The sequence below is a fragment of the Rhineura floridana genome, chromosome 10 (genome assembly GCF_030035675.1).
Source record: "Rhineura floridana isolate rRhiFlo1 chromosome 10, rRhiFlo1.hap2, whole genome shotgun sequence".
In the NCBI taxonomy this organism is placed as follows: Eukaryota; Metazoa; Chordata; class Lepidosauria; order Squamata; family Rhineuridae; genus Rhineura; species Rhineura floridana.
In genome coordinates this window covers 44,307,020-44,319,837 of record NC_084489.1, presented here as the reverse complement: position 1 = coordinate 44,319,837, position 12,818 = coordinate 44,307,020, and the positions used below count along the sequence as shown (strand labels likewise).

General features: G+C 41.2%; 1 protein-coding gene across 4 annotated transcripts in view; it reads right to left on the bottom strand.

Annotated features, from left to right (window-relative positions):
• Positions 1-12,818, bottom strand: part of SNX13 (sorting nexin 13) — a 157,740-nt gene that overhangs the window by 4,694 nt on the left and 140,228 nt on the right. For all 4 annotated transcript variants that reach the window (XM_061586096.1, XM_061586093.1, XM_061586095.1 and 1 more), the window contains 3 exons: positions 4,942-5,013; positions 1,744-1,889; positions 452-520 (listed from right to left, as the gene is read on the bottom strand). In XM_061586096.1, coding sequence (XP_061442080.1) covers positions 452-520; positions 1,744-1,889; positions 4,942-5,013 — 287 coding nt within the window. The remainder of the gene's footprint in view (positions 1-451; positions 521-1,743; positions 1,890-4,941; positions 5,014-12,818) is intronic.

The window sequence follows — 12,818 nt, the reverse complement described above, 5'->3', positions numbered from 1 at the left end:
CCTTTCTATGGGAAAGGCAGGGCTAGTTAAATTAAAAGATACACAACTAGGCAAAGATGGAAAACTTACAGGTCTTATTCTCTGTATCAAGTTGCTCTCATTTTCTCCTTGAAAGAAGGAAGGCTGAGAGTGACAGTGCACATTAATTTCGCAGAATTTTTTTGTTGGAACAAAATATACCACTTAGAGGTTCTGTTACAATACAGCAGTATATAAATTTTGTTAAATAAAACATTTTTTTTTCAAGTAACTGAACTTATTTACAAAGCAGACTTTCTACAGAGGCAGGCTGCCTGAAAAAGGCTTAATAATATCTTAAAACCCAGTTGAGAAAGTGGTTCTCATGAAAAGCAATGTAAGTTGTCAGCTAACTTTGTTTAGATATCAACAACAGGAAATAGGGCAGGAAATATAAATTGCTTTTAGTGTAGCATGTGTAAAAAGGACAAACCTGAACCGTTTAACTGTATCTGCTACTTGTTCAGGAGACGTCATCCAATCAACATGATCAACTATTTTTCTGAAATTAAGAAGGGCATATTACTTTAATATATTGTTCAAAATCAAATGCAACAAAGGGACAAATCTCATGCCCCCAAATCCTTGATTACAGTAGTCACTGAAAGGAGTGGCAGGACATATACTTCTGTCACATTTACATCTGCCAAATACAGATGGGAGGGCAGGTGGAAAGGAGAGCACATTGCTTCTCCAGATTACAAATCTGCTGCTGTTTTAACTGCTATAGAATGCTTCTACACCTTCATGCACAGGTGCTTACAGCAAGCTGAGCTTCAGGGGCAGAATCCAGAAACTTCATTTTTTTCTACTTATTCCACAAAATTAATAATATTTAACATATGTCTAATCCAAACAAAAATTCCTGCAAGGATTATTAGACCAATTGCAATCTCACAATATCCCTGAGGAACAGCTAAGGTTGTGAAATACTGGCTGGGCTTGCACAACACGGTAAGCCAAACTCAGTAAGATTTGTTCTTGGCTGCAGTTCATGGTTAGTGAGGAGAGAGCTCAACTATGACTCCTGGTTCAGATGACATGCTAAGCCAAACCTGTCATGGCATAGCAGTAAAAACGGCAACACAGAAGCAAAGCGGCTGCAAGCTCTTCTCTGAGAGCCTGCACATTAGTGTAGTCCCAATAAGCCATAGTTTGGCTTATGGTGTTGTGCAAGGTACGCCGCTGACTAGCTCAATGCCAGCTGTTAAGCATCGCAGCTGAGCAGGAATGTGGTCAAACGTCTTCAATCATACAAATCCATCACTCAATCCATTACACCACATTGACTCTCAAAGATACATGAGAATGGGGTGGGAATTGCGGCCTGGTTTTCGCTAAATGGATACTGGCTACTTTCATAAGCTAGCTGGGTAAGGAAGCAAAGACAGAACAGACACTGGAGGAATGATAGTGAGGGAACCACAAGAAAACCAGGGTAAATGGCAATCCTGAGAGACTGTATGGGGCCAACTGCTCTAGAAGGTAACTACAGAGGGACCATTCTGCCTTCCCTCACAATATTCCCATTGACTGCAGGGAAGAAAAATGTTGACTAGCCTTTCTAAGCAGACCCATCAGTGTGACAAGAACACATAATATCTTTATATTATAATTAAATTGTATGAAGGTTCCCCCCACCTCAAATGAGTGCTTAAAAGAGGAAAACAAATGCACCTCACAAAATACACAGACTTTTAAGAATAATAAAAAGGAAGGCAGTACTTATTTATTGTATATCCATGCATTGCTCTAATAAGCTGCTGAAGCAAGTTTTTGATATTTCGTCGTAACCACTGATTTCTCTCCTTTAGGTCAAAGATTTCATCCATGAGTAGCAGCATTATTTTAAGAGGAACATTGTCTTCCACCTGGTAAAGTGGGGTAGAAAGATTAGTATTTTTTAGAAAATGAACAAATAATTTCCCTCAACTTCAGTAATGTTTGTCAGAATTATGAAAAGCTTGCTTTGTTCAAAAGTATAAAAGTATTGGAATACTTTTGTTCAAACAAATACATTAGCTGGATCCAGCACAGCCCTTCTGCAAATGAAAGAAGTCCTGGTCATGAAACGGTCTTTCATCCAGCAGATGCTCTCACAAACACAAAGGGGAAATTTTCATAGATCCTTCCTACACTGCCTCCCAACATGGTTTTTGAGAGTTCCTAAAGTCACTGGACCAGATTTTTCAAGGGGGGGGATCTCTTGATCCAACCCATTGTAACCCATTCATGATAACTTAAACATAAAAGTTAACTAGTCCGATCTAGTATTTACATATTATAAATGATACCCCCATATATATCCTAGCACAGGACTTTTTGTGAGATATTTTTCTTGACTATTAGCACTTTTGAGAGGCAAGTAATTGCATGTAAGTATTTATGGTTAACATTTGTATACCACCCAATCAACAATGTCCTCTGGCAGGTTCACCATTTTTAAAAAAACAAACACAAAATTAAAATACAACTAAAGCCATCAATACATCAACAGACCAACACAGCATGAACATTTCATCACGAGGCAGCATAAAAATAATAGAAAGAGTACTATAACTCTGTCAAAGAGAGAGCACAAAATAACTGTTAAGAAACCTAAGAAAATAAAACGGTCTTCACATGACACCAGAAAGATCCTAACAAAGGTACCAGGCAAGCCTTTCTGGGGACAGCATTCCATAACTAGGGCACCATGAATGAGAAGGATCTCTCTTTAATTGCCACCCATCCACCTCCCTCCCTCACCTCACTAGGCAAGGAAATCTGAAGAAGGGCCTCCACTGAAGATCTTAAGGTATATGTGAGAGGAGGAGATCCTTCAGGTAACCTGTTCCCAAACCATTTAGGGCTTTGAAGATTAATACCAGTACTTTGAATAGGACCCAGAAAAAGACTGGAAGCCATCACAGATGACAAAGGACTAGCACAATGCCAGTCCTCATCAAGAATATTTCAATAAAGCTTGCAGGGCTTCATTTCAGGTTCCTGCTGAAATGTGAATATTATATGAATATTAAATCATATGAATATTAAATCATATTTAGTAACACTATGTTCAATGAAGGGCAAACAAAACAAAACTGAAAGGAAGAAGATACTCCATTAACCACTTGCCCATTGGAATTTTTGGCTCTTTTTTCTCTGAACAGCACGTTACAAATGGAATTTGCAATTCATATCAGTCGCAGAAGTCTTTTGCCAATCAGCATGGGAGATTGCTGTGTGAAGGGAACACATCTGAAGCATTCCTGAGTGTGCACTCTGCTGAATGGCCCTTGGGACTCTGTGCAATGTGCCTTGGGAGCTCTTAATTTCAAACAAAGCTTTGTGAATCACTTACACATCCACTGTACATATCAGTATTACAAGTTGTCTAAAACTGTTTTCTAACACATTAAAACACAGACAATGAAATGAAAGATGCTGTAACACAATCCAACATAATGAGCACTTAATTTGCATTTTGGAAATTTTAGTTTGCTTGTATGTGCATATGTAGAATCTCTTTCACTCCATTATTAGGATGACACCCCCCAAATCTAAAAATTCAATCAACAACAACAAAAGAGATCTATATACAGGCTGTTTCTGTGAAGATAAAAAAATGATAATATGAAAGATACCATACTCCTAAAAGGGAAGCATTTTGCTAAAATCATAGCAACAGAGTATTCAGAAATACAAACTGGAATGCTTTGATGTGGCAAGTAAACAATGTGAAGTGTAGAACAGGTGCAGATTTATGACCATGACAAATCTCCATATAATCTGTGGTAATCTTATGGTCCTTCTCCCCTCATTAAAGATAAAAGATTTTTTGAAGTGATTTTCACATATTTAATCAGAGTTTCAACCAAAACACTTAGAAATTGCCTAGCTTATGAGAACATCAGGGACCTAGCTTTTTAAACTTTACCTTCAAACTCCTACAGACACACACACTATTCAGCACTTAATACGAATTTCAACTACATCTATGACCCAAAATGTTGTGTAATGTTTTGGAGTCATAGAACTACAACAAATTCTTATAGTAATGAAAACTATCTAATTTTTATAGAACTGACACCATTTGGACATAATATAAAATCATATACAACTCAAATTTTATAATCAAGTTTGGTCAGGATCCAAAGAACTGTTCAACTAGCTCTGGATGCCCAAAGGGTTTGGTGTTGTATTCCTCAAGTAGGAATCTCCCAGTTCACATGGCAAACACATTTTAAAACTGAAAAAGATTTCAATTAAGTTTGAAAAAAAGGCATGAGGGTTTGCTGTTAAAAGAAAAAAAATTCCATTATGTATCCACAGTGCCCTTGAGCATGCCTATAGTAGTTCTTCGGACTTCTGCTGTAGGACTTTACGTATTTCAGCACAATTTACAGCTGGAGTGGGGAACCTCAGGCCTGGGGGTCAAATGTGGCTCTCCAGGACTCTCTCTATGGTCTTTGGGACTCTCCCCAGGGAACTGCCCTCGTCAGCCACCGCCCCTCTTCCCAGGCCACATCCCTCACCAATACTGTTTCACACTCTCTTCAAGTGTTTTTGCCTGGCTAGAATGTGCTCTTGAACTATGATAAAGGTGTGTGTGTGAGAGAGTGTGTGTAGAAATTAGGCAACTGTACATAGGTAAAATCTGCATGCACTGCCCTGCCCACTTTTGTCTCAGGCCCTGTCCAACACTAAGCCCCTGGAAGGTTGCCCAGAAGGGAAGGCTGAAAAAGATTGCTCACCATTGATTTCCAGTAATACCATGAGTAAACTCTGGTGTGTGTGCATGCACATGTACGTGTTTGTATATAACATGCACACGCACACGCACCCTTATGAAAGAGTATACATTTCATTTACAAGGATAGTATACTAAATTTGTTTACAATCAATCGTGATTTTAATTTAGAAACAAAATATTAAACTCACATTGTCTTCAACTTGTGCTGCAACACGGCAATGTTTCGGATCAACATATGCCTTCTGCATTAAAGGGGGCTCCTAAATCCCAAAGAGATATGATTGATAGCAAGAAAAAGTGATTTTAAAAAATCCTTTATAAAGCCACAGAATTCTAGAACTTGGTTCAAAACTATGCTTCATAAAATATTTAAATTCATATAAAATCTGTTAATACATATCACTTCTGAAATGCTTTAATAAAAGTTCAAAAAATGTAACAACTTAAGCTGCATTATAAATATCTAGGTCAGATTACAAAAAGGCTAGTTAGCCTTTCTCACACTGATCAATAATGGCATATGAAAAATACCAAAGAAAAATATTTTTATGAAATGCAGCGGTAGAATAAGACTGGTTTCTTCTTAAATCTCAGACAACATATAAAGGCAGAAATATTTTATACTTCTAAAATGTTCTGATAAGATTATCCTAAAGGCATAAAATACTGATTGGCATTTTCAATTTTTATTTTAATCCAATTTTAAAGAAAGAATTCCTACTTACAATATTGTTTATTGCTGTGCACATGCATTTTGTTAAAATTAGTAAGGCCCTGCATTACTGACCTTACAACAGGAGTGGGGAAACCTGTGGCCTTCTAGAGGCTGCTGGACTCCAGCTCACACCATCCTTGACCAGTGGCCATGCTGGCTGGAGTTAATGGAAATTCGAGTCCAGCAACCTCTGGAACGCCACTAGTTTCCTCACCCCAGCCTTATAACATTTATGCAATACAACGAAAGGGAGAAAAAGGAAAAGGATCACTCATGTTGCATGGTTTCATTTTAACTTTATACATTTGAAATATTCTGTTTTGAGAAAGATGCTTTAATGTGTGACACAGCAGAAGTTGGGTTAGCAATGGCAAGGCTAAATGGAATAAGTATATTTTATTCAAGGGTGAGGAAAGGGACTGATGAAAAGCAAGGTGTGTGGCAAAAATGGAGGAAAAATGCTTTTGCACATGGAGTTCTGATGCACACATGAAGGTTGATGCATTCTCTAGCATGAACAGGATACCCTAGAAATGAACAGGACAGCCTCTGTTTAAGCAGAGCATCACTTGTGCACTGAAACACTGAAAAGCTCTGAGTTGCAGGCAATACAGAAGAATATGAGGGGGAATACTATGTTAAAATAAGAGAAGTAGTTCTGGTAATTTAGTAAGGGTTGCAAATTTGAAAGTAGGAGCATTTTCAGTAATAGACAACCCTAAAATAACTTAGATCAGCATCATAGAGTTTTATATAGCTTTGAAACAAATCTACCCTATACAGTGATATAACTGCATATTCAGCAGTATCTTGCTAAGGAAAAAGGGGGAAATATGAGAATGCACACCATCCATAAAGAATATGACCCAAGGTTGCCAAACATTCAGTTTCAGAGGCTTAAGATAACAATCAACCTTCTCAACTGATGATAGCATCTATGTATACAAAAACAGAACCTACAGAAATTTCATGCACAATATCTCGTATCGCAGCACTGGTTTGCATGTATCACTAAACCATTGTTTAGTACTATGTGCATCAGCTGGAATGAGCACAGGCAAGATTTGGGTTTGCACACCCACTCCTCTTCCCATGTTGCCAAGAGGAATTTAGCAGCATTTACTTAGTTTTACAGAATCTTGACTTACTGTTATATACAATAATTACAAGCCAACTTAAAAGCATGAGTTATGAAGCTAGCTTGTTAAACTAACTAGAGTTTGTTATAAACCATGACCTCTGATTCATAAGTAACAACAAACCAGGAAACTAAAACACTGCTGAAGTCCTCCTTGCTCTGGTTTGTTTCATAGCACTAAAACAGTTTAGGATTACATGTGAACCAGCCCAGTGTTTCTCATGACATAAAGAAAACCCCTGTATAACACAACAGCATTTCCTGGTAGTATTTAGATGAGTTTCTAGAAGATCTTAAGCAGGGGTGTCCTGGTCCAGGGTCTCAGAGGGTCTTAGACCCCTTACTTTTTTGGGAGCAGGGTCCCTATGTCTCCAGCATCCAACAAGCTAATCAGCGTGAAAGGTGAGTGTCTTAGACACCGAGAAGAGTCTTCAAACATGTTTCCTTGCCCTTTTTTGCTGATTGGAGCCAATCAGTGAAAGGAGGGGAGTCAGCCACTGAGAATACTCTTCTCAATAGCTAACACACTCCCCTTTTCATGCTTATTAGCTCCTAGGGATGTCTGTTGTTGTGGAAGAAGGCATTAACAAGGGATCTAATTCTCAGCCCAGAAGCAAAAAAAGGGGGGAAGAGGGGGTGTGGTTGTGACTATCATGAAGGGACCGTGCACTTCTGAATTTGCCACTACACTACTGACCTTAAGTGTGAGTCCTATTAGTGTTTAAAATGCAATAAAGGTTGCGAAGTTCTGAAACAGCAATAGCCAGGGCAAAACAGAATATAAGTTGAAGAGATTCCAATTTTCCTGAGAAAATACTGCAGTCAATCTGGCAGCCGCTTGAATCAGCTCCTGGCTAGGTCAGGGGGCCTAAAAGCCCAGCTTACCTTCGGCGGTGAGTCTGCCACTGGAAGGGTTGCCCATTAGGGAGTCCCAAGGGTGCTACCCCTTCTATTTTTTTTAACCAATCTAGAGGGGATTGGTAGGGGGGAGGGCGTATTGCACATGTGTAGTTCCTGCACAGGGTGAGAGCCTGTGCAGTGAACTGAACGATAGGAGAAAGTCACCAGATGCCTTCAGAGTGAGAGTCTGCAACTGGCAGAAGGCTGGCCCTCCCTTGGTGTAAGGGGGGGAGTAGATGTGTCTTGTGTGAAAAATACTGAATGGGTTTGACTGTTCCCCAAACTCTCAGAGGCCTACTGGGATAACTGGCTCAGGTAAGTTTTGTTGGTGGGCTCTTGTTGGGTCCATATCAGGTGTTTAGGAGAAGTCTTAGTAAAGAGGAACATGGGTGATGCTACCCCAATTTTAGTAATCATGGACAGAAGAAGCCATGGGGAGGTGGTGAGCTACCATAGAAGTCAAAGGCAAGGCTATGTATGCCTTGTTCCTCGCTCCCACTCCTCTCATGGATGGGTTCCTTGTTGCTCATCTGCTGTGCCCACTGGCCTGTGTGTGTTGTTGTTTTAACACCAGATCGGTACACAATAAGATCACACTAATTCATGATTTGATTGTGGATTAAGGTGCCGATCTGATGTGCATTACCAAGACCTGGGTGGGTGAGCTGGGAGAAGTTGACCCAGCTTTGCCCACCTGGATACTCAGTACACCAGCAGCTCAGGCTGCAGGGACGGGGGGGGGGGAAAAGGAGTTGCTGTGGTCTACAGAACTTACATCTCTGTCACCAGAAAACCACTCTGTCATGGAGCTGGCTGTGAGGGCCTACACCTGGTGTCAGGCCAGGGAAACAGGAAACTAGGGTTGTTGCTGATGTACCATCCACCCTGCTGCACGGCAGCTTCTCTGACTGAGCTGGTGGAGGCCATCTTGGCTGTGGTACTGGAAGAACCCAGAATAACAGTCCTGGGTGATTTCAATGTCCATGCTGAGGCTGCCTCTAGTGTTCCGGCTGGGGACTTCATGGCCTCCATGATGACCATGGGGCTATCTCAAGTTGTCACCAGCCCAATACATAGGGCCGGGCACACCCTCAACTTGGTTTTTGCTCAAGATAAAGGAAGGGGTGGTCTGGAGATTAGGGGGTGGCTGTCACCCCACTGTCATGGTCAGATCATTTCCTGGTGAAGTTTAGACTTATGGCTCTGATCCTCCCCTGCAGGGGTGGTGGACAGATTAAGTTGGTCCACGCCTGGAAATGAATGAAATCCATGTCAGGCTTAGGTGGGCAACACAGCCAGTTCCAGACAAGACCGTTAGGAGTTAAAGACACAGTGAAGCCGGTAATTGACAGCACTTGGCAGAAACGCCCAAGGTCAGGCTGCAGCTGTAACTGATAAGTGAAGCAGCAATAAAAAGGCTTCAATGAGCACACAGAGGTGTGGGGGTAATAGGAAAGCATTATAGAGTTGGTTGGTGAGCAAGAGACGGAGCACGGTGTGAAAACAGTAAAGTTTTGTTTTCTTAAAGACTTGGCTGATGGTCTATTATTTCAGTCGGTGACTGGCACTGATACACAAGCTAAAACGCTACTGGACTCTACTGGTTATACTGGTAAATTGGTGCTGCACTCTACAAGGGTTATGGGCCCAGTTCCAAACCAGTAACACCCAGTTAAAACCAGTGAGCAAGCTTGTGCTACGCCGGACAACCGAAGGAAGCTGAGCCGGAGAGCTGGTGAGCTGTGGGAGAGCGGCAAAGCAGAGATAGAGAACCGTGTTGCCTGGAAACCAAAGTGATAAGAGGTCTGCAAGAATGACTGGAGTAACTTTGGCTGGCATTCCACTGGAACGTCTCTCTGAACGAAATTACTCATGCTGGCGGCTGCGGATGCAAGCCTATCTAAACAGAGAAGATTTATGGCAGGTAATTGACCAACAACCCCCCTCCGTTCCACCACCTGCTGAATGGCTACGCTTGGATGAAAGAGCGAAGTCATTAATTATCTTGGCTGTTGGAGACTCGCAACTACTGCTTCTAAGAGGTAAAGAGACTGCTAAAGAAATGTGGACTGCTTTAAGAGCATATTATGTTCAAGAAACAGCTAGCAGTAGAATAAGTCTTGCGAGAAAACTATACAGAATGCAGCTAACTGACGAAGTAACTATGTCAGAACACTTAATGAACATTACAAGCCTGTTTGTAGAATTACAAGAAAGGGGAGTGGAACACTCTGAAACGCAGCAGATCTATATCACTCTTTCAACACTTAATGACTCTTGGAATCCTGTTATCAGCACACTTGAAGCGATGCCCGATTCTGGACTTTCGTTTCGATATGTTGCAGACAAACTAAAGCAAGAGTGGGAGAGAAGAAAAGAAACAAAACAAAGGCAAGAGGGACGGAACGAAAGGAGTGAAAGAAAAGAAAAGACTGAGATAAAGGCTTTTGGGACTAAAGTTTGTTACAACTGCGGCTCCTTGCATCATTTAAGGCGGGACTGTGACTTACTGAGAAGGAGGAGGGACGGAAGAAAACCCTCACACGTGCAGTTGGTGAGTGCAAAGACAAAGAATGAAAAAGACTTTGTTAACAGAGACAATAGTTTGTGGGTCCTGGACTCAGGTTCCACCCATTCACTGATAAAAGATAAAAGTCTATTTAAAACAATGGTGCCAGCTAATGAAGACGTGAGTTTAGCTGATGGCACTAAACAACAGGTGATGGGTAAGGGTACTGTACAGTTATGTGCTTTACAAACAATAATGACAAATGTTTTATTTGTGCCTAATTTAACTAACAACATTCTGTCAGTTTCAAAACTATTGCAAATGAATTATAGTGTGTTATTTAGTAACAAGAAATGTGAAATAATGAAAAGGGGAAAGGTGTGCCTAAAAGGATATTGTAAGGAAGGCATGTTCTATGTAAATGTAAACCCTGCAGTACAAGCCTCACTAGTAACGCATAAGAAAACACATGATAGATGTATCCATGAATGGCACCGAAGGCTGGGGCATGTAAATTATGAGACTGTGAAAAAGGCAGAGCAATTCAGTGCTGATGTACAACTAAAAGACTGCAAGCAATACATGCAGTGTGAAGTATGTCAGCAGACAAAGGCCACTGTAGCTCCAATTAACAAAGTAGCTGAAAGAAATACAGATAAGCCTTATCAGACAATACATGTTGATTTAGCGGGACCATTTCCCAAAACAAAAGGTGGTGCTAAATATTTTCTCGTGATTGTTGACATTTTTTCAAGATTTTGTCATGTAAAGTTATTGAAAACAAAAGATGAGGCTGCAGAGCAATTAAAACATTTTCTAAACAGAGTAGAAGTGCAGCATGGTACACAGGTGCAACAGATTAGATCTGACCAGGGCGGGGAGTTCACAGGAAAGTCCCTGGAAGAATATTTTGAAAAGAAAGGAATAAATCATGCTGTAACCGCCCCGTTTTCTCCACATCAGAACGGGACAGCAGAAAGGAAAAACAAAACATTGCAGGATGCAATGAGAGCAATGTTAAAGGATTCAGGCCTTGATCAATCTTTCTGGGGAGAAAGTTTAATGTATGCTGCTTATATTCAAAACAGAGTACTGCATAGAACTATTGCCATGTCACCATATGAACTGTTGTACAAAAGAAAGCCCAGACTACTACAAATACTGAGATTTGGTTCCCCATGCTGGGTGCATGTTCCCAAGGGAAAGAGAAAGGGAAAATTGGCTCCCAGAGCGAAGAAAGGATATGTGTTGGGGTATCAGAATGTAAATTACCGCGTGTGGGTTCCACAGGATGGTAGTGTAACACTCAGCAGGAGTGTTAGAACACAAGAACAAGACTCAGAGAACCACAAAACATATGTAAATCTAGATTGCAGTGACACAAATGGCATAAATGCAACAGAGCCTGCTCAACAAATAAAACAGGAAAGGGAAGAAACAAAACAGGAGATAGAGACAAGCAGCTCTGATTCCAGTAGCAGTGCATCAAGCACAGACATAGATACAGAACAGGAACAAGAAACAGAAACATTAAGGAGGTCAACAAGACAAAACAAAGGGAAACCTCCAGAACGTTTCCAAGTATCAGCCATACAGGGTGAGACAAACAAAGAGGAAAACAAACAGTGCAAAGTAATAACAGACAGTGATACTCTGTTCATCAATAGCATAAGAAAACGAATGGCAAAGTATGCTCAAGAAGGTGACAGTGACTGTGCATATATGTGTTAAATGTGTAAAGAATGTAGAAAAGTGAAAAATGCCTGAAGACTGTACAAAGTAAAAAGCAAATGTATGTAACAAAGGAAATGTATAATTGTACTGTGAAAAAAAATGTAAAATTGTAACTTGAAACGTCTGTCTGGAAGGTGGGGGCTGTCAGGCTTAGGTGGGCAACACAGCCAGTTCCAGACAAGACCGTTAGGAGTTAAAGACACAGTGAAGCCGGTAATTGACAGCACTTGGCAGAAACGCCCAAGGTCAGGCTGCAGCTGTAACTGATAAGTGAAGCAGCAATAAAAAGGCTTCAATGAGCACACAGAGGTGTGGGGGTAATAGGAAAGCATTATAGAGTTGGTTGGTAAGCAAGAGACGGAGCACGGTGTGAAAACAGTAAAGTTTTGTTTTCTTAAAGACTTGGCTGATGGTCTATTATTTCGGTCGGTGACTGGCACTGATACACAAGCTAAAACGCTACTGGACTCTACTGGTTATACTGGTAAATTGGTGCTGCACTCTACAATCCATAGGATTCCTGAATGCCCTGGGGGAGTTCCCAGTAGATACAGCAGATGATCTTGCTGACGTCCTTGTCAAGCTGTGGAACAGCGAGGTGTGTCGGGCTCTTGACACAGTTGCCCCCGAGCACCCTCTCCGGCATTGTGGAGCCCTTGGTACACTAGTGAGCTAAGGGCAATGAGATAGGCTGGACGATGGCTAGAGCGCAAGTAGCAAAAGATGTCCTATGAGGCTGATTGCACACAAGTAAAACATTATAACAGTTCTGACTGTGTGGTGGTGAGGGCGGCAGAGAAGTGGGCAAAGAAGGCGCACTTCTCTGCCACCATCGCATCCTCAAGTCCAGTGGAACTTTCCTGTATTTCCAGGGGTCTGTTGACATCAACTCCAGGAAATGGAGTTTTACACCCTTCGGAGGCCCACTGTGAATTGTTTGCAAGGCACTTTGAGGGTAAAGTTGCTTGCCTCCATAGTAATCTTGATGTAGTCCCCAGTGAGGTATCCAGTGCAACGTTCGCTGCAACTCCTTGGGAACAGTTTCAGTTGATGCAGCCTGATGATGTGG